The sequence below is a fragment of the Strigops habroptila genome, chromosome 4 (assembly GCF_004027225.2).
Source record: "Strigops habroptila isolate Jane chromosome 4, bStrHab1.2.pri, whole genome shotgun sequence".
Taxonomy (NCBI): Eukaryota; Metazoa; Chordata; class Aves; order Psittaciformes; family Psittacidae; genus Strigops; species Strigops habroptila.
In genome coordinates this window covers 51,195,698-51,222,524 of record NC_046358.1, presented here as the reverse complement: position 1 = coordinate 51,222,524, position 26,827 = coordinate 51,195,698, and the positions used below count along the sequence as shown (strand labels likewise).

Genomic DNA, 26,827 nt, shown 5'->3' with positions numbered 1-26,827 from the left:
TGTTCTAAAGAGACCTTTGAAATAAGTTAGTTACCAAAAACAAAAGGTCTAGCAAAATGATTTCTCTTTCTAATTTTAAGGTAAGAAAACAGTATGCAGAAAAAGAGATTAAATTCATTAAGTAATTTGAATTTTTTCTTTGTCCTAAAATTGAACTGAAAACCTCAAACTAAAAATTCATATTCTGAAATTTCATATTCTACATGGTGTTTTAAAGGTAGTGCAATCCAGAAAAGTTCATCCAGAATTATAAGTTTCTTTGTTAAAAATATTCAATGCAACTCTCCTCCTACCCAAACCCTTTTTTCCTTCCTAAAGGAAATCCCAGTGAAGCTGGCCCAGTCTTGGCAAGGCCTCTCATTGACAATGTTCAAGGACAACTTCTTCAGCAAAACAGACAGGCAATGGCTGCAAGAGGCATTTTCTTTACTTTCTTCATATGATTACCTTACTGGCATTAATGGAGTTACAGAACACCCAGTGAGGGCTCTTTGTTGATGTATAATGTGACTGATACACAAGCTCAATTTTGCGGCCTCTTTTGGAGTTGGTTCTTCTTCCTGCCACTCTTTATTGGTTATCTTCAGATGACCAATATGGTCTTAGTTTGCTTTTAACTCATATGAGAGTTCTGTTTGAGTTTCCATATGAAATCTACTTCCTACGTACTAGGAAGCCCTAATAGCAGAGTGGATTCAGTCTTCCTAAAGCAAGACACTGGTGCGACTTATGGCAGATACCTGTTTGTTTGAAGCAGCTGTTTCTGACAGTCTGCTGACTTACTGCCTGACTTTAATTCCCCCTATATCAGAAAAGGTGCTGAAGATCAACTTAAAAACACACAAAAGTCCAAAAATTTGGTCTCTGGAGAGGACGAGATCTCTTGTGGGGTAAAAACCAGGATGAATTGCTGTGATTGACTTCTGTGGGATTGCCCGCGGTGGTCATCCCTCTTCACACTCTGGGGTAAGATAGCATGAAAATGAGCATCACGCTGCTTGAAAATCCTGTCTGTGAGATCCCTGAGAAAAGCCTTGCTTCTAAAAAGTCAGGACAGAACACGGAAACATGAGAGAGCGTGGGTGGCAATCTGCATGAGATCCTAATCTTTTTAAGTTTCATGGAAAGATTAACTTCAGCAGCAGCTAGGCTGTGTTTTAAATTAATGCTGTCTTACACTCATCCCCAAAACCCTTCGTTCTCTTAGCCAGGAGGCAATGAATTCCTGAGCAGGTCATTGAGCCAGGCTGTCAAAGACAACCATCACTCCTTAGGTGACAGTGGTCTTACAGTGACAACGTGAAGCAATGCTGAAGATCTTCTGTTCTGTGCACCTGTTGGAAATATCAGGCTCAAAAGGGTTGTGAAAAGGTGCAGCCTGCAGCGAGTACAGACAGGACAAGGATGCCTGTCTAAAGCAGCTTGGGATTGAGTGCTGGTATCTCAGAGTGGTGTTCCCAGTATCCCAGCTTGTCCAGCTACCACAGTCCACCTCAGCCAGTGGCAGAAAAAAGATTAACCATAGGATTGAGCTAATTTGTATCCCCCAGTAAGGGGGTCCCCAAAGCCACCCTAGCATCTAGGAGGTGACTGGGCCTGCAATTCTTCTCCTTGTCCTGGAGCTGGGCAGTAGGCATGATTTGGGGTCTGCCCCAAAATATCTTCTGAGAAGATGCTGCAACACCAGGCAGCATTACCCTCCATCAGTTTGGTGGGGTTTTATCTTGTGTTTTGAGCATCCAGGGTTTAGCAGAGGACAAACAGAAGGTTTAGGAGACTCAGAGGGGATTAGAGATGAAATTAAAGCAAAAGCAAGGACGGCTCTCAGTGTGCAAGGTGATACCACATGGGAGGATGCAGAGGCTGGGGAGAGAAGAGCCCTGATGTCTGCTTAACTCCTTCCTCTGGTTTCCACTGTACCAAACAGCAGGATGTCCTCAGCACCCGCAATAAGAGAAGCTGCTCCACTTGACTTAAAATTAATTTTGGCTCACTACTGAACCAAATCTTTAGCTGCTGCTCTCTGCTTACTTCAGCTTCAGCTTCTACCAACCTCTAGCCAGCTGGAGCTTCCCAAGCTGCCTTGGTGGGGCTGGCAGCATTGATTACGCTATCTGATCCCTGGTGTTTGCAGATGGCAAACATCAGGAGCTTTGCAGCCCTGAGGAGGTCAATGGGATCCTCCAAGGCTTTTGGCACTGCAAAAATCATCAGCACACTGGCATGAACTCAGCTGTCCCACATGGGAAGAACGACCCACCCACCCTAACCACATGTCTTCAGCAGAGATCTTTGAAAGCAACACTGTGGTCAGCAAGGTTGTGGGTGAGCTCTCCAGCAGTCAGCTGGTGAAAGGCCACCAGCTTCCCTGCTGCAGGCGTTTGTGCCAGCCGGTGGCCTGTCCCCCGTGCAGCAGTGGCTCACATGAAGCAGGACCGTGGGTTCCCACAGCATGTGTTTGGGATATGAGGGCTGCTGCAAATCCCCAGGGAGGAAAAGGCCACTTTTACTTGCAGAAAAGCAGGGTCCTGGGATGGGTCCTGAGCTGCCACCCACTGTCACAGCCCTAGATGTCCGCAGGCATTTTTTTCTTAGGAGTTACTTCAAGAGGAATGAAGCCCTTGGGAGGGCAGGACTGAAAGGGTTTTTCCAGATTATTTTCTCTATTGCCTTTTTCATCTCTGAGGACTCAATGGGCCCGATTCTGCTACCCTGCTGTTAGTGTTACATGGCCGAACCAAGACATGAGGTGGTGGGAGAGCACTGAAATACATAGAGTTTTCAGAAGTGAGGCATCAGGAGGTGCATACGTGACAGCAGCATCCAGTCCAACAGCTGCCTTGGGGGAATCAGTGTTATTTTGCTATTTCTTTACTGCCTCAATGACAAGGCAAACAAGGGGAAAAAAAGGGCTAGAGAGGGTTGAATCTTTTCCTTCCTTTTATTTTGTCCTTTCACAGATCAAAATCCTTTCATGCAACTTTCAAGTTGGGAAAGCAAATGTGGACTGAAACACAGCACGAGAATGAACTCCATCAAGAAAGCGGGGAAAAAAACAGAGTGGAAATCTTTTGGGCACAGGCAAACAGGTGGGGGGAAGTGTCTGGTCTGCGAAGGCAGGGTGTCTGCAATCTTTGTAGCGATTAGATTTAATGGGACAGAAACGTTTCTCTCCTTCATGTCCCCTCCTCCTCTCAGCCTGAGGGGGAGAAAGGAGGGAGGTGGTGATGGGGAGGTGGCGGGGGGAGAGAAGATTTGAAAGAGTCTTTGACGTCAGCCCTGCCCTATAAAAAGCTGGCAAGGAGCTGGAAAGCAGAGAGCAGAGCTCACGGAAGAGCAAAGATGCCAACCCCGAACATCTCCACCTCTGCAGCCAAAGGTTTCCGCAGGGCGGTGTCAGAGCTGGACTCCAAGCAAGCTGAGGCCATCATGGTAAGACAACCCTACCCCACTTCTTTCCCTCCCCCTTCGAAAACTGCAGCCTCTCCTGTAGCTGTAGGCAGAGGCAGGCAGGGACAGATGGACCAACACTGCCTTTGTGGGAGTTCCCCACATGGGCACCTCTGGGCTTCAGGCTGGGAAAGGGAAATTACCTGTACAGTTCTCTCTATATATAGCTACATGTGAAATGCAAACATTTAGGGGGATGAAATCTTGAACTAATGCAACCTCCACCTTCCCCCAACCAAGAGCAAGGTAAATAACCCATAGACCTAAGTCAGGAATAACAAGGAATCCCCAGCGTGAAAGGCAATTTGAAAACCTTAATGTTTTCCTGGTTTCAAGGCAATAAACTGCAGTGATTTCACTTGTTCTAGCATAATGGAAAACTGTGGCTGTTATTTCAGACAACATATGAGGCACAGGCAGTTTAATCAGTTTGTTCACTGCTGCTGTGTCCACAGTTTCACTCTCTCCCAGCACATCTTTCCCCCGTCTCTGTTCCCAGCCCTCCCTGATGTGGACTCAGCCCTGGGTTTAGCTGGTGGAATGCTTCTGCACACACCAGATCTGTATGTGTCAGGGAAAGAAGATGAAAACTTCCTGCTGATCTGTCAAGTGCCTTTAGAAAGCCAAGTCTGGCCAACCCATTGGACTCTCTGTAGGGATAGGGACATTTCGCCTCCTAACCCAAATGCCAGGGCAGGCAGGAGGAGCCTGAGGCTCCCAGCACAGGACAGTCCTGTGGGTCAGAGATACGACGAGGCTGCGGGCAACCCTGGAGGAGCCAGAGCAGACCGTGGCAGTGGGTGCAGCAAGAAGGGACCCCCTCAGGGTGCTTCACAGGAGGAAATGAGGGAATCGAGACGGGTTAGGGAGAAGATGTGTTTGGCAGAAGTCTGCAGGGTGACTCCAGCAGGTCGGTTATAGAGCTCCTCATTTCCCTCCCCTATGCCCACTGCCTTTTTCACCCACTCTCCTTACGTTGTGTGATGCTCTGACTTGGTAAAATCAGCCACTACATAGGCAGTGAGAGGTGTTTTGGAGAGTGGAGTATGCTGGAAAGGAAGGGAAATATTTAGGAAAAAAGGAGGTAAGCTTGCTTTCTATAATAAACGGAAATCAGGGAAGGCTTCCCTCTCACACAACCATTTTTGTTTTGTCAGAGTAATGAACACTTAAGTGATTCTTGAAAGCCTAGTATTTTCCAGACTGCTCATCAAATAAGTATTCGAGACGCTCACTGCTGTCTGGAGAAGGGGAGAGTGTTATGTTATTACACGTTCTGGGGTGCTGCTTCGTGTTTGATGGGAAACAGGCCACTGAACAAAGGGCCCAGAGGAATTTGGGTTCACCAGGCATGCTGGCAGGAGCATAGCAACCTGCTTGGGATAAGTGATTCCTCCTCTATCCTCCAGGGATAACCTCAGCCCATCTTTTTATCCCTTCTTTGATTGGAAGTTCTCAGAAAAAGAAAAAAAAACCCAACTTAGTCTTGTAAGGATCACTTTGAGAGCAGGCTCAGCGAAAGGCTTTGTCCTTTGCTCTCACCTAGCACAGATCTTGAAAACCACATCACTTATTTTACTGGCTTCTACCAGGCAAGAGGTGTGACTGCATTTGTATGTAAGGGACGTCTTGTGTGTCTCTGTGGCCACGTGTGGTGATCGGCCACCCAGTGTCTGTGTGTCTGTGGTATCTGTGTGGCCATGGGTGATTGGCCACCCAGCCCCTGCCCATCACTGCACCAGCTCCAGCAGGTCTGAGGTGTTCCCTTGCCATTAACCTCCAGGGACTAGCACGTGGGTGGGAAAAAAGGACCTTTGCAATCCCAGAACTCATTTACACAGGCAGGTATTCTACGTGTCACCTGGGCCAGCCAAACATCAAACTCACACCATGGAAAAATCTCTTGTCATGTATTTGGTTTTTCTGCTGCTAGTAGTTTTTACAAGACACCCTGGGAGTGTAGCTGGAGCAGGATTTGATTACAGAGCACACGAGTGGAGCCAGACACAGCATAGCAGTTGGAGGCAAACCAGCAGAAAGGAGCGCCCAGGGAAGCAAGGGTGCGACATTACTGTGCCTATGCTGCTGGGAGGGAAATAGCCTCTGCAATCCTTCCTGCTTGCTGCAAGTAATGTGCCAGGAGAAAAAAGCCACAGTACTTCTTTAACTCAGAGCGCAGTATTTTTAATGACACTACTCAGGTAGGGGACTCTGAGTTGCAACAAATTCAAGGAAGGAAAAATGAACTAACCCTTCATAAGAAGTGCAAACTAACCCTTCATAAGAGATGCATGACCATATCAGACTCAAGCTTCAGTTAGGCAAATAAATGCTCTGCAAAACCAAATTAAAGTTCTCACTGTAGCTAGATGTGCACTCAGAGAGCTAGCCTGCAAGGCAATTTGGAAATACCAATGGTGACTTCCAAAGAAAAGAAGGCATTTATCATGAGATATCAGTTTGGTTAGTTTATATGCCAGATTCCTAATTTCCAGCAAAAGGAGTGTAAATGATGAGAGGCAGAGGAGAGGATGATGAGATGGGAGGCGTGCAACCAGGCAGCCTCTACCTGGCAGAGGAGGCAGCAGGCGGGCAGACGCCTCCCAGACCTCTTCTTCCACCAGAAATGTCTTTTTTTTCCTTAATTTTTAAATTTACCCACCCAAAACATGCCACCATGGAGCTAAGCAGCTTCCGGGACCCCTCACTCCTGACTGCCAGGGGCCACCCAGCTGCAGCACATGGGTCTAACTGGTCAAGGCTACTTCTCCCATCTGGCTTTCCAGTCAAATGAGTCTGCTTGCTATTTAACCTCCTCACAGACAGATTTTAAGCAGATTTACAGCGTAAACACGTGGGCCTGTTTTCCCTTCTCTCCCCCGCTCCACCTGACAAGTAAAATCCTGCTGCACCTCTGGGCACAGTGTGATAAAACATCCTTAGCTAACGTGCTGCCTGGCTTGGGACTGCTGCACAGCTCTGTTATGGTGGCTAGCACAAGGTTGTTTGCCCTGCTTATTGCAGGCACTTTAAAGTAAACACCAGCTTAGCTTTAAACACAGTAGTGATATAAAAACACACGCTTAAAGCTGAACGCTTTCATGAGACTGTAAAAGTTATGGCTGAGGATACTTATTAGACATCTTCTCTCTTTGGGCATGAATACCAACAGTTTAGACAAACAGCAATATGCGCTTATTTGTTAGAAGGTGTTTTTCTATGCCACAAAGAATAAAAGGGTTGAGGATCAGCAAATATCATTTCAGAGAGGTATCTTTATTAAAAAAAGGACTGAATAGAAGTGCGTAGGCTGGCATCTAGATGTGCTGCATTTCTGAGGCTGCATTTTAAATGTCAGTGTTACACCGCTGAAGCGTCCAGGAGGATTTTCTCAGGAAATATTAGTTACTAATGGTGGGCTTTGAAAATCAGAGAGAAAAAGGGCTTAGTAGTTGAGCGGGCTGTCTTTTTAAAAGGAAAATATTCTCCAGATTTTCACAAGGTAGGGAAGGTGCTGCTTGGTTAACATTTTCCAGATATTTTCAATATCTGGAAAATATTTTACCTCTTTTCCAGATATTTTCAATGTAATCATAGAGAAAACTGCAGCCAGTCCTGCTCTATGTGCAGATGCTAGATGGCTTTATGTCCTTCTTTGGTGCTGCCCCAGGTTTCTTTTGACGAGTTCTGAGGGTTTGTCAGCTGGCTTGGGTTTTGAACAGAGAAAATTGGAACCAGCTGAGCTGACTCTAAAAGGAAACTCGAGTTTAGTTTTTCTAAAAGGAAAACTGGTTGTGAAGTACCATGAGCATATGAGTTAGTATATGAGTTATTTGTATAACAAAAGAAACAGCAGTGACAGAAATAGTTTGTAGCTCACTATAAATATAAGGGAGTGACCTAACATGACCCCAGGCACAGAATTACGGTATTTCAGGTGCAATTCCAAGTAACAAGTATCTGCAGGAGTTTGTTGGGACAAACCAAATCTATAGATCAATGGGAGGAATTTATTTTCTGGGGTATATGGATGTGGTTCCAATTACATTTCGATGGGCAATCATCCACTTAATGCCAAAAGAAAATGTTGGGTTGGATCCTGGGAGCAGTTTAGCTAAGCTACCCTGTTTATACACCTGCAAACAGTTCATTTTACCTTGCCAGGCCACGCCATGCCACAGCTGTGGGCTTCAGCTGTCCCTCATAGTTGTTTTTTCTCAGATGTCTTCAAGTTTACCTAACACCTCTCCAGTTCATCAGACACCTGAAATCTGCTTAAGATTGTTTCTGATTCTTATTTTTTGAAGGATATTGGAAACTGTTGCTAATGAAGGTGCAGAGAGAAGCCCACTCTCCAGTCATGCTACAAGGGTATTTTACACAGATTTTTCCTAAAGCTCCACTTTTCCAAAAGTTCAATTCTAAGGTCTCAGTCCGTATCACCAGATTTTCCTCTACAAAGCCAAGCAAGTCAGTCCAACCTTCCCCTTCTACCTTCTCTGAGACACATGTGTCATACCTCACCCAGCTACGAGCAAAGCCTCTGATCTCCCCTACAGCTCTATCAGAAGTGTTAATTATTTCTGTTCTGCCTTCAGTCTCCACGGTTCATTGGTAGGCGTCAAAGTCTCATTGAAGATGCCAGGAAGGAAAGAGAGGCTGCAGCTGCAGCCTCTGATGCTGCAGAGTCTACAGAGACCATTGTCTTTGAGGAAAAGGATGGGAGAGCAATGCTGAACCTCTTCTTCATGCTCAAGGGAGCCAAGACTTCACCACTGTCCCGTGCACTTAAGGTGTTTGAGGTGAGTACCATACCTGTTGTATGGGATTCAAGGAACACACTACAGGTTTCATGGCTGTTCTGTGAGAATTATCATTTGAGTCTACTAAAGAAGACTCAGACTAGGCCTTCCTACTGCAGATTGTAAGTTAATTGTCTGATATCCCCACAGTCATGCTTTGCTCATGCCCAACATACCCTCATTTTTCATAACTCAGAATGAGCTATACCTTTATCTGGTAGCGCTGCTAAGCTCTGGGCTTAACTTTGCTTCATTACTGGATAAAACCGCACAGTTTCGCACCTACAATCCACACCCATGTGTCTGGTAGCATACCCTGACAGCCCTCTCCACTGCTCAGCACTTCAACTTCATGCACAAGGCTCTGATCCCACGTTCAAAGCAAGCTCTGTGCCCTGCATGGCTACAGACCAGACCAACCTTACTTGTGGGTCAAGGATTTGTCAGCCTCTCAGTGCTGTTGCCATATTGTCCCTTGGTCAAATACTTACAGGAAAAACTTCACCCTGAATATAAAACGGGTATATTGATTTCAAAAATACCTCCCTACTTCAGGGATGAATTTGATTCACATGTTAAAGGTTCTCTTTGTTCCCTGAAGATGTTCCCCGTGTATGGCTCTAATACCAAGGGAAACTGGTAACTAATTGAGCTTTTTCCCCCTAGCCAGCAATATAATGTTGCATTATCTAGGATCTCAGTACCATGAATGGAAAGACTGAGATAAGTACTGCCTATTTAAACAGTAATCAAAACATGACAACTTGCATTATGTAGTGCATTTTCATCCAGAAGGATTCAAAAGTGTTTTGCAAACTGATGCTCTGAGAATGTTTTATCTACAATAGTTTAATTTCATTGACTTCAGCAGTGAGAGGAAAGGACAATTTGTTCCTATTAATCTGTCACATGGGTTGTAAGGGGCCTTTGAAGGTCTATAGTCCAACCTCCTGCTCAGAGCAGATCCAGTCACAGCAGGTTGATCAGGACTGTTCTTGTTGCATTTTGAGTATCACCAAGGTAGAGATCCCACAGTCTCCTTGGACCCCTTGAGCAGTGTTTAACTGCCTTCATGGTGAAGAGCTTTTTCTCTTTTCTTTTTCTTTTCAATGTCCTTGCTTCCAGCTCTTTTCCTCACACTGTGTACTTTTCAGACAAGCCTGGCTCTGTCTGCTTTACAGGTACTAGACAGTGAACCAGCCTCCCCTGCCCCTTCACTTTTTATGGTTGAAAAAATCCAGTTCCCTCAGTCTTTCTTCATATAACGTTGTGCTCCAACCCCCTGCCATCTTGGCAGCTCTCCACTATGCTACAGTACACAGCATAGGGTACAATGCCTTCCGTCTTATGGGACAAGGTGCTCCCAATGTAGTTTTACTCATCCCAGACAGAGAGGAGGAATCACTTCCTTTGACTTGTGGTCTACAGTCTTGCTTCTATAATTCAGTACGTGGTTGGCCTTTCTTGTCACAAGGGCATGCTACTAGCTCACATGTTAGTACACAGAATTATATAGCACCTTCTTCCACATGAAACGCAACCTCTTCTGGGGTAAAAACAGATCACTAGCAACACTATACAGCAAAACCACTACCTAACAGCTGTAAACATACAAAAGGTGTATTTGGGGGATAAGTATTTCCCTGAAATTGTAGGGCATTCTAACTATTCATTGCCCATGTAGTACTATCTCTGATAATTGTACAGAAAGTGGTAAGATCTTGATCAATTGCAAAACCTCTTGCATTTCCTCTAAGAAGATTGTTGTAAGAAAATTTGTTTTCTTGTCTCAAGACTGAAAGAATCTCTAAGACAAGCTTGTCAGACAAAAGTCTTGGTGTTGCCGTGGTTCGGGTCTCCTTCCTAGAAGTGCACAGATGCCAGATAAGGCATAAAAAATCCATCAGTATAACATTTCAAATGCAGAAGACTGCTTAGAAGGTATGAAACATAGAAGTGTAGCCTCTCGTACTTGATAGATTTTATGTTACTATGTATTTAAAGTCTATAATTGAAACAATTTTTAAAACATCAAGCAAGAAGCTAGAGGAGCTTATGGTCAAATAATATTTGTTTCTTCCTGGAGCAATTTACTTGCTGCATCAGAAGATTTCCTAGTAAGAAGCTCTTTGAGCTTGTCACAGAGAGAGCTTTAAATATAATAAAAAGACAAGCATGTCAAGCCACAACAGAGGAAGATTTATTTCGCAGATCCCTCTGGCAATGCAGGTACAAGATATGAAAGCAGACGGGCATAATGACATTTGCCTCATCATGAACCAGGCTTCAGGGAAACTGGTTTCACTCTTCTGTATGTGTTATATGCAGCCAAAGCATAGGTAATGCAATCACAGCTGTCAGATTAATGCAAAGGTATTGATTGTTGAAGGGACAATGTAATAGTGAAGTTGGTAGGTACATTAAAAAACACGATCCTTATTTAATTTACCTGTGGCATTGCATCTGTTCCTTCTCATCATTCTGCCTCTGATTAATAAAAGAAATCATGTCCCTTCCTCTACCAGAGATCTTGCAGAGACTTTGGAAGGATTGGGTCATTGCTCAAGGACTTGGGCTTGTACCACCAGCTTTCACTGAGCTAAAGAAAATATCCAAAATCTACCAGAGAAGAATCCTCTTTTTTCTCTGTTCTTTGGGGGAGGCGGGTTCTGATATTGAGTCCAAATGATACCAGTTCTGCTAGGGAGCCCCAAATTAACGCTGCTGTGGGTTGGGTACGGCTCAGCCACGCCATTTCAGCACCACGGCCAGCGCCGAGCCGCAGTCCCTGCCCGGACAGCGCTAGCCCCTGCTATGCCGTCGCCAACCCCTTCCTTATCCCCGACCAGCTAAAAAGCATCTTTGTCTGCAGTAGGAGTTTGAAGGAGAGGAGGCCATAGGATGTGGCACTTTGCCACACAAGGTTCCCCTTTTGATACGATCTGCTTTACCAGTACCCATAGGGGCCTACCAGAAATCTGGAGAGGGACTTTTATAAAAGTGAGTAGTGGTAGGACAAGAGGTAATGGCTTTAAACTGGAAAAGAGTAGATTTAGATTAAACATTAGGAAGAAATTCTTTACTGTGATGATGGTGAGGCACCGGAACAGATTGCCCTGAGAAAGTCTGGATGACCCATCCCTGAAATAGTTCAAGGCCAGGCTGGATGGGGCTTTGAGCAACCTGATCTAGTGGAAGGTGTCCCTGCCTGTGGCATGGGGGTTGGAACTGGATGGTCTTTAAGGTCCCTTCCAACCCAAACCATTCTATGATTCTGAGTCTATGATAGTTATTGGCCAGCCCCACTGGTTGTTTGTACAGAAGGTAAACCTGTGGAATTAATGGTTAAATGCGTTTATCCCAGTGAGGGGAAAAAAGGAAAAAAAAGACAAGGGGACTCCCTCCCAGATACCTCCATATGGACATCTTTGGGAAGTACCAGCAAGTATTTCAAGTATTGTTTAATGCTTTTGTTCTCCTTTTCCATGTTCCAAAAGACATTTGAAGCTAAAATTCACCACCTGGAGACCAGGCTTAGCCGAAAGCCCCGAGAAGGCACTGCTGAACTGGAATACTTTGTGCGCTGTGAAATCCACAGCTCTGACCTCAATACTTTCATTAGCTCCATCAAGAGGGTAACAGAAGATGTGAGGACCACTAAGGAAGACAAATGTAAGGAACTTACAAACTATTTCACTTTTGCAGAGAGGCTGGGCTGTAGAAACAGGGTTGTTCCCAGAAAAGAGGATGGGCTATTGTACGCTGAATTTGAGCAAAACAGAAAAGACTGCCTCTGGGACACCTGAATCTTGAAAGCCACTTCACCCCTTGTCGATTTCTCAATGGACTCCAAAGTCCATAGCCCATTCTTCTGGGGCAGATTGGAAAAACAGAAATATGAGATGAAATTTCATCCTTTGTTCACACCTCTCCTACAGAGTTCTCCATTCCTAATCCAGTGTTTTATATTATAAATGTAAAGTAGTTTCCTACCTATGTGTCAAGAACTGTGTACAGGTCCAGCACTAAACTACAAGACATTCCCATGCCATCCGGTTCTGAAGACAGGGTTATTCTTATTGTAAACTATCTCTGGAGATCTGCAGTGATTGCCCTACAACCAGTTGGATCTCTGGATTAGTTTTTAATGTTAAGTCTAGAATCTTTAAGTAAAATCCAATTTTCATCTTATTGTTTACTTTTGTCACAAAATACTCTGCTGAGAGATGGACAGGGAGTCATGAGGTACAGATCATGGCATTAGACCTGACTAAGGTCTAATGGACAAGACCATTTGGAGTGTGGATCTACTGCCCAGAAGGCACAACTGTGTCGTGTGTTCATCATGTGTCTGCATTCACACATTACGTCAGATGTATCTTATTCAATTTCACAACCCCTTCTTAGCAGGGGATGCTCCATCTTCACTTCCACAACCAGTTTTTCTCTTTCTCTCTACCCACAGTTCACTGGTTTCCCAGAAAAATCTGTGAATTGGACAAGTGCCACCATTTGGTCACCAAGTTTGACCCTGACTTGGATCTTGATCACCCGGTGAGTTAGTCTGTGTGGACACATCCTCACGTCCTGAGCCTTCCCTCAGAAGCAGGGAGCTGGACAACACCGCTTAGTGCAGCTGATCAGGGAACGGTGGTGCAGTCACCACCATGACAGAAGTTTCTTCAGCCAGTGGTGAACTTTGTTGGGCGAGAAATTTTAGTAACTGATTAAAAATCCTGTCTCTGTTCCTATTTAACACCACAGGGCTACTCTGACCAAGTATATCGCCAGAGAAGGAAATCAATAGCAGAAATTGCTTTTCACTATAAGCAGTAAGTCCCTTTCTTAACATTCATGCAGGGATAATACCATGTCAGTGCAACCTATTGGGAAGTCATTGTACTACCTGTATGAGACTTCTTTTCTTTTATGTTTTGTACCCCCATTCATCCTTACCAGCTCGTTTTGTGTCTGTCTTTTCTCTATGTGTTCCAGTCTCTTCTAAATTAAAAAATGTCTATAGTCATTAATTCATAAATTGATAAAGCCAGAATAAATCTTGTGCATGACAAAAGCCATATATAATTCCTTCAGACCTCAAACTTCATTTTGAAATATAGTATCTCTTTTAGAATGACATCTAGTTTTGAGTTCAGTGTTTCAAGTACCTAAAAAACTGCCACATGCCCAGAAAACTTGTTCCAATGGTTCATTATCCTGGCTGTGAAAAAATGCAGGGTTTATTTCTAAACTGAACTTCAGTGGCTTTAGCTTTCAGCCAATGGATCATACATGCTTTTCATCTGTTGGACTGAATTCTGCTATCAGATTTTATTTTTCTTTTTGCTATGAGGGTATTTATGGACTAAATGGTTCACCTCCTAACTCTCTGCAATAAATTAAATAGATTCCAGTAATGGTCCCATTATTGTCATATATAGACTTAAGACTATCTCTTGTACTCCTACATAATACTTCTGTTATGATAAATGCAGTGATAGCACGCAGCATCTTCACTACAACATCAAACAGAGCTCTAGTATTCAGGTGGGTTTGTAAAATATTCTGTAGATCCTATTCGGTAACACTGTCTTTCACTGTAGCATCTCCCTCTCTGAGCATGACTTTAAATGTAGATTTCTATAGCAAGCTGTGCTGAAAGTGGGCTATGGAAATTATATGGGTCACTTTCCCGAGCTACCCCTGCAACCAATGTGATCCCAGCACTGCTTTCTGCTCTGTTAGGTTTCATGTTCTTTGCAGATTTGAAGCCCAGAATATAGACGTTGATGTTTTTGTCCTGTACTAATACTAAATGCACAGAAAGTCACTCTGTGAGCAGGAGAGTCCTGAGGGACTCAAGAATAAATACTGTCCTAAGATGATGCACCCACTTCAGGTGTCTTCTCTCATATCTCATCTGCAGGTTAGCATTTATGAGCCTCTGTGTAGCATTCCTTCAGGCTGTTAATGAAAAAGGAACTATGCTGTATGACTGTAATATGTGAATATCTCATTTGATCAAATACAGAAGGATTTAGAAAATGCAGTTGGAAATTAAGATTGAGGAAAGGCAAAAGTATCAGTCTTCTTTAGTTCCCACTTACGTCAATGTTACTGGCAATCAAACTTACTGACAATACATTTTGCTGCAGTTCAAATGCATTTTGTTTTTCTCTTTAGCTGCTTTTATTTCCCAGCCACTGACTCATTCTTGGAGTCATCAGTCCCATGAAGTTCAGGCACATGAAATTAATTTATTTTCACACAAAATTTCTTTTTTTTTCCAGTGAAAACAATTTATTTCCACACACACACACACACACACACACACCCCCCCCGGAAAATATTATGCCTTCATGCTTTTGCTCATCCCTTGTTCATTTATAACCTCTGGCTAGACTAACACTATTCTTTGTGTCTATGTATTTTTTGCACCTGTACAAATGACCCGGTACTAAGGCTTTGTCTTTCCTATCACCCTCTTTTTGGTTTAAAGAAGTTTGTTGAACATCAGAGCAAAGCTTCTCTGAAATGCTTCCTTCTCAAAGGGAAAAGGAGCCTGGCTTGTGCTCTGCTGCCGTCAGTAATGGTGCATTTGCCTTGCAGTGGGGACCCAATCCCTCACGTGGAGTACACAGCAGAGGAGATTGCCACCTGGTGAGCGCTGATTTAATCTGTGACCTTTATTGGCTTCAACACTAGAAGCTGGGAATCAAAACCTAAGTGGTTAGGGAGTGACCTCTTGAAAAATGCATCAGCAGTGCAAGCATCCTACTTAATGGCTTGTTATAAAACTCAGTAACTTATTGTACAGTATTTTAAGGTAGGCACTGCATCCAGGAAAGCAAGCTACCTCCAAAACAGTGATGCTCTGTCTCTTCCTCTCTTGGGGCTGCACCAAGAGCACTTTCATGCTGCAGCCCCCAGGAGTTTCCTCCAAAGGAGCCTTTCCCAAAGGAGAGCAAGGTAGATAATTTGGAGTCCCACTTCTGAAGGGGACCTGGCTTAGTAGCAGCCTCCAAACAAAGGGTGCTTGTCATAGCTGCAGAAAGAAGTATGAGTCCTGGGGTGAATATCTGCACGGTACCTCACTTAGGAGAATGCTTCCTTTGAACATGATTATTCCCAGGAGTGTCACTGAAAAGAAAGGCAGCTCATACAAGTGAGTACACAGGCTCCTAAACAAGGTAATCTCCTGGTTATATTGACTGTCTTCATAGTGCAACTGTAGTAGCTAACCTACAGGGAATATTTTAATTTCAGTTAATACCTTTTGTACAATCTTCTGACCCTCAAGGTAAGAAACAGGTCTGTGCAGGTACAAGTACTGACTTTTCAAGCTCATTTGGATGTGCTTCTGTATGTTTACATGCCCCTATCAGTGTGCACAAACATAGACTTAGTGGAGGAGAAGGGTGAAAGGACAAGAAACGTAGAGGTGTGAGTTCTTGATAGTGTATAACCAGAAGACAGGAGAGGACTAGACATATCAAGCCGTTAAATGTCTGTCACCTCTCCTCCTGAAGGAAGGAGGTGTACAGCACCCTGAAGAGCCTGTATCCCACCCATGCCTGCAAGGAGTACCTTGAAGCTTTTAATCTACTGGAGAAATACTGTGGCTACAACGAGGATAACATCCCTCAGCTGGAAGACGTCTCCCGCTTCCTGAAAGGTAGGTATGAGTCTGGGGGACCTAGGTCCAGGATCTGCCAGGGCTCCAGCATGGTGGTGGCAGCTACAACTAGGAAACTCGAACCCGAAGGAGAAGCGTGTGAGCTAAGATTTGGGAGGAGAGCTGGTGAAGGCTTGTACATTGCACACAGGGGACAAGGGGAGACCCCAGGCAGTGGGGACTGTAGCCAAACACAGTGAGCTGCAACTGAACGTCAAGCCTGCCAGTCAAATGATCCCACTGAGCACCTAAAGAGCAGATGTTACTCCCTAGTAGGAACAAAAAGATTATCCTTGGCACAGCAGAAGCCCTTTAGTTTCCAGCACTGATCTTTTTGCTGTCTGTGCTGGGAATGCAGGCTGCCAGCACAGCGCGTGGGCCGTGCACCCCTGCAGAGACAGTATGTGTTGTTTCAGAGAAGACCGGATTCCAGCTAAGGCCAGTGGCTGGCTTGCTGTCGGCGCGGGACTTCCTCGCCAGCCTGGCCTTCCGTGTCTTCCAGTGCACTCAGTACATCCGCCATGCGTCGTCGCCCATGCACTCCCCTGAGCCGTGAGTATCGCCCGGCCACAATGGCCTCCCCTGCCCAGACATCCCACCAGGCCAATAGTTAACTTTTTCCCCTAACGGACAAGCTCTGTCTGCTGCTGACCTTGTTTTCCTCCTTTCCCCCTGGGCATTGGCAGGGATTGCTGTCACGAGCTGCTGGGTCATGTCCCGATGCTGGCTGACAAGACATTTGCCCAGTTCTCTCAGGTAAGGTGGTCGTCTGTTTCCTTGCCCCTGAGAAGACAAGGCACGACGTGGGAACCCAAACCAAACCCAGTCTCACCATCAAAGCGCTTCTTGTTCTATGATTTATTTATAATAAAGACAGCATTCAGGAGCCCTAGTGAAGGACTGAGAACCCTAACGCAAAGTGAAAATATCAGGGTCTGCAGCAAAATGTTTTCAGTCTGAGCATGATGAAGCCCCAGCAGATGCATGGCAGTGCAGGGCAGCAATATCTGTTGTCTCAAGGCAATAGAACAGAGCAATCCAAGTGTAAGGCTGTAGGACTGAACCTGTCCTGATGCTGGCCCCTTCCCTTCTCTTCCCAGGACATTGGGCTGGCATCTCTGGGAGCAACTGATGAAGAAATTGAGAAACTTTCAACAGTAAGTTTTCTTCTTTTCTGGATGGGGGTCCCAACCCCTCCAGCAGCACTTCTGTGGTATTAAGGGGACTGGTCCAGCCTGGCTTTCCCAGATTTGCAGGCTCAGAGCCCATACCCGAGCTGCCCCACACCTGCTTTTTCACAATGAGTGTGAGTGGAGATCAGTTAAACAGAAGAGCTAGCCTGCACATTAACCAAATTTTCTTGGGCAGCAGAGTATCGTCAAGCATCGTATTTCTAATGACAGCACTGCTGGGACTCTTTGGGATGGGATTAAATGACATCCACTTCCTTTGCCTCTCCCTCAGCAAGGTGACCTGTCCTGCTCTAAGGGCACCAAACAGCAGCTGGATACTCAGGGGACCAGCCCAGGCACACATTTTCCATCTGTCCCAGTGTGGCAGCAGCTTAGTTTAGCACTTTGCTCTGGCAGTGATGGATACAGGGTAAGGAGAGGGGACAAAGTGACAGGTTCCTTTTCATTTTAAACAACCCCAGATCCTGGCCATGATGGAAGGGCTCCGAAGTGACAGGGAGATTAAGCTGATGAGCTGTGTCCCCTATGCATTTTTCTTTCTCCTTTCACAGCTTTACTGGTTTACGGTGGAGTTTGGGCTCTGCAGACAGAATGGGATAGTCAAAGCCTATGGAGCTGGGCTTCTGTCTTCCTATGGGGAGCTCATAGTAAGTCCCAGCATAACTCGCCTCTCTGCCCTGGACCCTATAAGCAAAACACCTTCTTCCTTTGCATAGTTCACATGACTATACCAAATCTGTTCTCCACCTCTGTTTGTCACATGTGCTCTCAGATCCCTTGAATTTCATGACAGCATTTTTCTGCTGTGTCCATAGCATTCCCTGTCAGATGAACCAGAGTTGCGGGACTTTGATCCTGACACTGCTGCTGTTCAGCCCTACCAGGACCAGAACTACCAGTCCGTATATTTTGTGTCCGAGAGCTTCAGCGATGCCAAAAGTAAACTGAGGTAGGACTGGGCAGTGAGAGAGACCCAAACAGAAGGAAATTAAGCTGTAACAATTAGAGCAGGGCTTGAAACCATGTCTACTTTCAGTTCCAGGTCTCAGAAGTACTCTGGAAACTGATATCGGGTCTTTCAAAGTAAAGTGATTTTCCAGTTCATACAGGCTCCAACTTCAGTCCCTTAGATTTGCCCAAAAGCCCCCCCAAAATATGCTGGACTCAAGAACATGGGTGTGGAGGAGTGGGGTGGAGTGGGAGGCACTCTTAGAAGCAAAATTGAGGGTGCGAGAGAAGGGAAAAATCTAGCTTGTCTGCCTAGTTTTCATGTGAAGAAGTTACAGACTATCTCTAGTTCCTAAGGGAGTTCAAGCAACATAACAGGTGGTCCAGAAATTAGAGACTCAAACCACACACCAGGATCCCCTCTGCTTCCTTGCTGTAGAAGGGCCAAGTGATAGAGGTCAGGTACTGGCTGGGAGCATCTCACCAGCATGTGTCTTTCTGAACATAGGCTTACGCACCATGTTAAAGTTTGCTCTGTGGGTGCAAGTTTTAGGAGAGGGGTGAAGAACTGCTCAAAATGGTGTCATTCTCTGAATTCAGGATGCAGGAAAATGACTTTCTGAGCAGCTGCTGGGCAACTTGCTCATTTATCATTCAACCAGCAAAAAAACCTCCAGGCATTGTTAGTAGCTCATACACAAACAAGAAAGGTTTGCTTGATGCGGATAGATTTATTCATGGGTAAAAAGGAACTTTTGTCTCCTAGACTGATTAGCGTGGGTTAGTAGACCCCAGACAGCATCTCACCAGCATAACTGGGTTTCCCTGTTCCATGGGGCTGCAAACAGGATGGAGAGTGGCAGCTGTACAAGCTGTTATCTGTTCAGAAAAGCATGTTCTTGGTTATATCCTGAATTGCCTGAGAAGCAACACGCAATCCCTTAACATTTGACTGACAGAGGGAAACTTTGCCTGTACCATTTTATCTTAGCTTAGGAAAGGATGAGACAAAGTATTACACAATATACATGACTTTGCATTTCCTGCAAGTGGGGTGTGTCATAAATAATGTGGTGAGGACTGCTATATTTCAACTTCTGCTTTTATTACCCTCACTTGTATCGCTCATACAACCTGGAGTCCAGCTGCTCAAAAGCAAGCACCTGGGGAGCCTGTCTTCTCATACATGCTAGGCTGCTTTAAAACAACAAAAAACCTCAACTGTTGCCTTATGAGTCATTTCCTTGCATTTTAAAAGGAAAAATGCAACCCGTACGCAGCCAAGATTAGGCTGGAGGGTTTTGACAATGACAAGCACTGTAAATGATCCTCTTGAAAGAGCTCAGAGACCACACAGATGTTACTCTGTGAGGCAAAACCATTAAAACCTCTATATTTTTTGCATTACTGGCAGCTGCCACCATGGACCTGATTATCAGTGTTATCCCTCAAGAGAAGCCTCTTTCCCCCAAAAGAAAACTTCCCAGCAGTTTTCTAGGATGGACACACATCCTCAGTGTCCTTCCAGGCACCCATGTCATACTTGCATGCTTCAAAAAGACATCAAGTGAACACACCCATGTTGGAGGGTAAGTTTCTAACCATTAGCAGCTGTGCTACGAGTCATCGCTGTGGCTGATAGCACTAACAAAGGAGGTGAACTGGATCTCACCTGGTAGAACTGAGATAAGCCACACCTTTAGGAGGTGGTCAATGTGAGCATGCAGAAACCCCCTTCCTTTGCACTTATTTTGGTTTCTCTGCAAGCACCAGTCTGCGGCTTTGACCATGTTGCCCTTTGGCCCTGTCTGGTGTTTTCCCCCAAAACCGGCAATTCAGGAGTAGGCTTCCCCGCGTTACCAGCCAAAGCATCTGAGAAAGGGATGCCGTTCCCCGAGCCCAGCGCCAGAGCACACCCACGGTAGCCACAAGAGGGTACCCTAAGCTAAGCAATTCAGGAGTGAAAGGGTGAAGCCTCAGTAGAGGGATAGGAACGTGCCTGTTGCTAGTGTTGTTCGTCCCCTCATCTTCCCAGGCCTTTCCAGCATGAGACTGTAGCCATAAGTACCTAAATATAGATTCCCAGCTCCATATTTACACATCCACTAAAGAAAAAAAAAACCAAAACCTACCTTGTCAAGTGTACAAATCTGAGGTGAATATGATCAACTTTGGGGAAATCTTACCCTTGATTTGTTTTCACCTGAGCATGTACTTCTTCATGAGAAAGGTAGCAGCAAGGTCTTGTTCTTGAGAGGTAGCAAGGTCTTGTTCTTGAGAGGTATCAAGTAAAGTCATGCTCATCACTGAGATCTAGACTCCAGCTGGCTTTCGGTACAGTCATACCACTTTGCTCAAGCATATGGCTCTGGTGATGTTATGCTCATCCTCTCACCCAGGCCTGAGCCACTGCTTGTCAGATCTATCCTTAATATGGCTTGCAGCTAGTTCCTCCCTCCCCGAGCAGAGATTAGTCAATAAATGAATGTCAGAAAGGATTTAGGAATATACTACTATACTACTATGGGCTTTTCTTGCAGTTAGCTTCTAAATCTCCTTGGCATTTTTGAAACAGGAAAAAAAAAAAAAAAATTGAAGTAGAGGATGCCTGGCAGTGGACACAGAGGTCACCAGTGACTAGTACTCTCCAATTTGGTGCAAGCCCTCGTGTTCAGCCCACGGAAACCTGCAGTCAAACTTATGGTTTTCCTTGCTTAACAGGAGGGGTCTCAACTACTGCAGTAGCACTGTAGAGCTGGAGAGGTGGGAAACCAGAGCTTTTGTCTAGAAACTGTCTAAAGGAGGCACTAACCTGTTGTGATCTGGGTGAATGGTGATGGGTAGGGGGAGACTCAGGACCCACCTCTTGTACCAACCGTCTGCACCCTTTCCTTACAGGAGCTACGCAGCACACATCAAGCGGCCCTTCTCAGTGAAATATGAGCCCTACACCCACAGCATTGAGCTCCTGGATAGCCCTCAGACGATCTGTCACTCCCTGGAGAGCGTAAGGGATGAGATTCACTCGCTGATTAATGCGCTCAATGTTATCAGTTAATATGAGAACTGGGCTCTTCACTTCTCCTCTTCCCTCTCAACCCCAAAACCTCCTGCTCTGCCCTTGACTAGTTCCCAACTGATAACTCCTACCCATCTTCTCCAAACATTTGCACCGCTGCCTGTCACCATGCAACCCCACCAGCTTTCCACTTTTGTATGTAGGGCCAGCTCAGAGGAGGGTAGGCAGGCAGACCCAAGGGCTGCTGGCTTGTTGAGGTGGCTGTTCTATTGACTGCTGGAAGAGGCTTAGCACAGACCAAAGGCATGGCCAAGCTACAAAGCTGAGGTCAAGAACTGCGTGGTAGGCTCCTGGGTGCAAGGAAGAGGAGAAAAGCTTCTTTATCAGAGAGAGAGAGAGAGAGAATCTATTTTTTGCAGTTTGAGAGAATAAAATAATCTGCTTTTCTGCTTTTTTAGCCCCAAAGCAACTCCTATAGCAACTTCAGGAGGGACCCTCAGTCCCCACTGTGTCCTGCCTCTTACAGCCTCGCACATTTGGAAAATGCAGAGCTGCTTGAGAAGCTTTTCTGCCTGAACTAGCCCTGTGATATTTAACATTCCAGCTCTCAGCCTCCCCTCAGCTTCTCACACAGGGTGATTCTTAGGCAAGAAACCCTGAGCTGTACCACCCCTCCAGGCTGCAATAAGCTGCTCTGTTTAACCTCTAAACTGACCTAAGCCAGGAGTTGCCTGTCTGGCATAGAGCAGCCCTTATCTACCTGCATCCTCCCCAGCACAAGCACCACAGAGCAAATCCTGGCCAGGCCAGAGCATGGGCACCCTCTTCAAGCCCTCTTTTAAAAGCTCCCACAGCAGAGAGTGTTCAAGAGCCCAGCTGCAATCCTTCATAGCAGGTAGCAGCCACAGCTATTTGTGTCCCTCTGTGCTGGTGGCCCTGGGCAGCCTCAGCAGCCTTTTGGTGGCGCTGAGTTTATTGGTTGGTGCACATTGAGTGAGGCCACTGGTGTCTCAAGTTTTCCAGTCCTTGGGAGGATTTCACATGCTTTCACTTTTCCAGTCTATTACACAGACAGGTACAGCATTGTCTTGTTCTTAGCTATCCCAATATCACTGTCACCTGCTGTAGCTCAGGTGTGTGACTAATGCTACTGCTGGCCATTTCTGAGGAAGATAACATGTGGTTAGGATGCTCAAACCCAGTTTCATCTGGCTTTCACTGTAGATATTAATGGCTTGATCTGACCCAAAGCTCTCAGTTTTCCTCCCCCTGCTTTTCTCTTTCTTATCTTCTTTCAGGCTGTCTCATAACTTAGCAGTTTGCTCAGAAGGTTGGCCCAAGGTTATGCAGCTGTGCAGTATCAGAGCTGGGCTTGGGATGCGTGAAGGCAGCGAACCAGTTGTGGGGGACAGTGAAGGGGAGAATTTCACTTAGTTGTTTTCATGATCAGTTATAACATTTCTAGACTTTTACCATCCTTATCCACTATATATGATTTTTATTATTTCCTCTTTAAGAAAATGCAAGGTTTAACAGTTAAGTTTTGGCTATTAAGTATCCTCCAATACTTAAAAATACTATTTCTTTCCAGTGTTACTTCTACTGTGGCTCAGTCATAATAGTTTACAATCCATTACATTTTTTCCCCTTTCAGACATTCACATACATATGCTTAACCCCCAGTTCTTTCAAATTTTAACTACTTAGCTACTGACAGCATTTAGTCTCCCATCTGCTTCAGTACCTCCTTTCTGTTTCCTTTCTTATTTGACCCCTCTACTAAATTCCTCCTAAACTGCTTAAAAGGCCATTACTGAAATCAGCAGTTCAACACTAGGGCTAGCTGCTCTCCTAAGGTTGCTCCTCCTCAGAGGATTGTCCCATAAATGAATAAAACTACTGAGTTCATTCAGTTATCGTCATTTTAGAGCACTTTTTCCAAAGCTTCAGCTATGATTTCCCAATCTGGGTGGATCCAGACCTTGAGCTGTAACTCTCAATGCTCCCTTAAGAGCTGTAACAATTTTTAATTTGGGGTCTTAAATTATTACTTTTAGATTAAGTCGCTGGAACAAGCTATGCAAGACTAAGGCAGTTAGGTCATAGGTTAGCTATCTAGGCATGAAAATCTTATAGGTGGCTCCAGTAAAACAGACTAAAATAAAGAAAATAAACCTTCAAATGGGCAAGATGTAACGATGAAGCCTGTATAGTTAATGCACATCTTATGGTCTTGCAAGCAATAGCAATGCCATGTTACTGGCCTGCACATCGCTGTTTCTCCTCTCCTTTGGTAGTCTCTAGCTCCTGGGTTACTGCCCATGAGTGCAGCAAGTATGCTGCAAACCCTGCAGTGACACCAGGCCCCTGGACAGGACTGAGTAGGGAGTCTCCATGGAGGTGTTTGCTTTCTGATCTGGCCGTAAAGGTCTGATGGTGGTTGCCTCTAGTTCTCCAAAGCACTTCACAGTCAATATCTGCCTTGTTAAATGTCTAAAATTAATGCAATTTATAAAAAGACCAAAGCTATTAATATGGAATGAAAAACCAAGCTAAAAATCCTTGCAACTGCAGGAGCCCTCAGCTCCTCCGCTTTGCCTCAGAGTTTGCATTGCTGCTCCATCACTCTGTCAGCTGTTGCTTGTTCAAGGAGCTGTAGTAAAATCTGTTGCCCTACAAAAATAGAAAATAAGCAAATCTCAAAGCATAAGCCAGCCCCGTTAGTATGCAAGCACATAAACAGATCTGCTGTCGCCACACAGGAGGTAAACACCACACAGGCTGTGCTCCTTTGCTTCCGAGAGATGAGGTTGCGCTGGGGCATGCTGTGAGTGCGGGGGCTTAAGCTGAACAGGCGCCGGAGGTTCCTATTTGGGGCATTTTCTGTGTCTGTGTTCTTGACAAATTAATGACAGATTCCAGAATTTTTTGGCCCCTTAGGGGGACATCTGAGAAACATGAACCCATTTGTCTTTACCGTTGCCCTCATCTATTTAATATCTTAGAGGACTTATCCTATTAGTAACATAATAGGTCCCCTTCCGTTTTGTCTCTAAGGCTTGTTCCTTTTTATCTGATTTCAAATATATTTCTTGGCCTCTTATTTCATAAGCCATATATAAATTGGATTTGTCCTTTCTCATTTTACCTATTTTTCTCATGTTGCTTCTCCTACTCGAGCCTTGTTTTCTTCTTTATCCTACCATAGTATTCTGGGGTCTGGGACAAACAAAATATGGTAGAATCGTAAACCAGTCCATAATCTGTCACTGCTTCTTAAAGCTACTAATATTGAGCTTAACTTTTCAGCCTATCATTTTTGATATTTTCATACAATTTTCTTTACTCTATTTTTAATAGTCTGACTCATTTCTTTCTACCACTTGGGAGGATTGCAAGTGGTAGGATATATGCAGTCCTTGCTTAATCCCCATGTTACTCATTAAGGCTTGAGTTACTTCACTTACAACTCTGCTTCTCATCCCATCTCAGCTGCTGTTCCATACCTATGGACAATTTTCTTTAACAGCATTTTTACAGTTCCAGCCACTGTATTCTTTTTAGGCAGAACGCATCAACCCATCCTGAAAAGATATTCATGGGAACAAAAAGATACTGATACGCTTCTTTAGTTTGCGACAGTTTATCTGGATGATCCCTTTGCAGTATTTGCCAAGATCCTTATTTTAGCCAAAGCAGTTGCCAGCTTTCTTTTACTACTCCACCTTTGCATCATTGCACATCTCATGCAGGGGTTTTTCTGTCCTCTTTCTTGCTGCATTCGGAGCCAAATACAAATTCTTTCCAGTCTTTCCAGAGTACCCTGTACTTCTTTACGTAACTTACTATGACAGTCTAAGATAACTTGCTCTTGTTCAGCCAGCCACATTATCCATCCCATCTTCTCTTTTAGCTGATTCCTGGTTGGAGCTGCAGTAAACAAACTCCAAATCAATCAATCTACTTGCTCACCAAACTATTTCTCAGTATTGTGTTCAGTCTTCCCGTGTACTTTAACATCCTTTACATATATTTTATTCCCACTCTCCCTCTAAGCTTGCAAAATAAACCTTCTGTTTTATTCATGGGTGTCCCATTAAGTGCTTGCCATTGCCTTTCTCCCTATCATTCACCCAGTATTTTATTCTATTATCATCATACTAGCTTTCTGTAGAGATATTGTGTAGAGGGATTTGTCTGTTGTTGCCAGTCTGTAAGCTCCTTGGCATGATCCTTTCTCTAGTTTCCCCACTAGTTATTTCCTCATTCCACTAATAGTAGTACCTTTGAGTATTTTTCCTCCTTGTTCGAATTTAGCACTCCCATGAGTGCACATGGTTTATTACTGGCTTCCTTTAAAAGGATATCCCCATTAATACCTATTTCTTCTCTTTGTGCTTAAGAGCAAAGTATAAGTAGACTGGGGTACAACTGGACTATGAAGGGGTAAAGCCTCAAAGACCATCACAGCCCAGACTGCCTCTAAGCAGGCTTTCTCATAACCAGGGAAATTTTGGTCCAGCCTCGGGAGAGGGGAGGACTCATATGCTACTGGTATCCATTTTCCTTTACTATTTTTTTGTAATAGCACTGCTCCCACAGAATAAGCTTATGTTGAAATTCTTCTTACAAATAACTTTCCTTTGACTGGGAATTTTAATGCAGGAGCTTTTCAAGCAGCTTCTTTCATGTTAGATAAAGCATTGTCTTGCTCTTTGCTCCAGTTGCCTTCCTGATTCTTTTTCTGTCATTTCCATAATGCTCTGCTAGTACTAGCAAAGATGAATATACTACCATAAGATACTAACAACACAGTTATAGATATGCTGCTGTAAGAAATCAAATCTTCCCAGCACTCTTCAGTGTCGGGGCTGATTAGTGTGAGTCTATTTCACAGAAGGCTTAATCTTCCTAGCATCTATCCATCTTCTTGTTTCACCAGTTCCAATTCCCAGACAGTTAACCTGGGGTTGCATTAATTGTGCCATATTCAAATTGACTTTAAATCCCATTTGGTCTATTAATTTTAAAACTCAGGTACTTCCCTCTTGTACCTCTTTTTCTATAGCTGCAGTCCCCCGAATATCATCTACATAAGACAATTTATTTTCTTTGTCCTCAGGATATCATCATTCGAACACTTTCCTAACACAAGCAAGTGCAGCAGGGCAGGTGCTCGACCCTGTGGGATATGAGTAAAAGTATTTTGTTTGTCTCTTAATGTGAAAGCAACTCTGTAAACTGCTTCTTCGCCTGCATTTTGCCATATGGGCGTTTGCTGTGAATTGTGGGTGTGCTTTCGTGCCACCAGCTCTCCTAATTCATCTGGTGTCCAAGGAGTCTGACTTAGCCTTTGGGCTGCCAAGGAGCAATGGAGATACCTGTGCTCCATTGGGAGTGGGTGGTTGGTACATGGTATCATGTCCTGCTGACATTCGAGCAGCTCCCCATCAGTTCATTAAAGACAATCCCTCTTCCTCAAGCTTATGGGCTGCTGTTAATGCTGCCAGTTGCATCCTTGTCTTACCACTCTGCTGGGCAATTTGATTAAATGCCCATGATGGCATGATTAAATATTCATCAAGGAGGTGCCCAATGTGCAATGAAGCTGGTGGAGCACATGCTTTAAACAATTTACCACCAAATCCCCATTTAATTAAAAATCTGAAGCAGTTTCTCTAAGTCCTACACTGTACTGTTGTACTTTCTTTCAGTGGCTTCATATTTGCACCTACCTGGG

At 44.6% G+C, this 26,827-nt stretch overlaps 1 protein-coding gene across 1 annotated transcript; it reads left to right on the top strand.

Moving 5' to 3' along the window:
* The first annotated feature begins 3,333 nt into the window (after positions 1–3,333).
* On the top strand, positions 3,334–21,379 carry TH (tyrosine hydroxylase). The gene is made up of 13 exons (XM_030484820.1): positions 3,334–3,432; positions 8,049–8,252; positions 11,750–11,924; positions 12,718–12,806; positions 13,017–13,084; positions 14,862–14,912; positions 15,782–15,927; positions 16,344–16,479; positions 16,614–16,683; positions 17,028–17,084; positions 17,672–17,767; positions 17,936–18,069; positions 20,967–21,379. Exons 1-13 carry the CDS (start codon positions 3,343–3,345, stop codon positions 21,124–21,126), a joined length of 1,476 nt encoding a protein of 491 aa, XP_030340680.1. The 5' UTR covers positions 3,334–3,342; the 3' UTR covers positions 21,127–21,379.
* Positions 21,380–26,827: the final 5,448 nt, after the last annotated feature.

Excerpts from the sequence above, each read along its gene's own strand:
- TH (XM_030484820.1), top strand. The coding sequence starts at position 3,343 with ATGCCAACCCCGAACATCTCCACCTCTGCAGCCAAAGGTTTCCGCAGG. Across the intron at positions 8,253-11,749 it reads GTGCACTTAAGGTGTTTGAG|ACATTTGAAGCTAAAATTCA; the intron begins GTGAGTACCATA and ends ATGTTCCAAAAG. Across the intron at positions 18,070-20,966 it reads GATGCCAAAAGTAAACTGAG|GAGCTACGCAGCACACATCA; the intron begins GTAGGACTGGGC and ends CTTTCCTTACAG.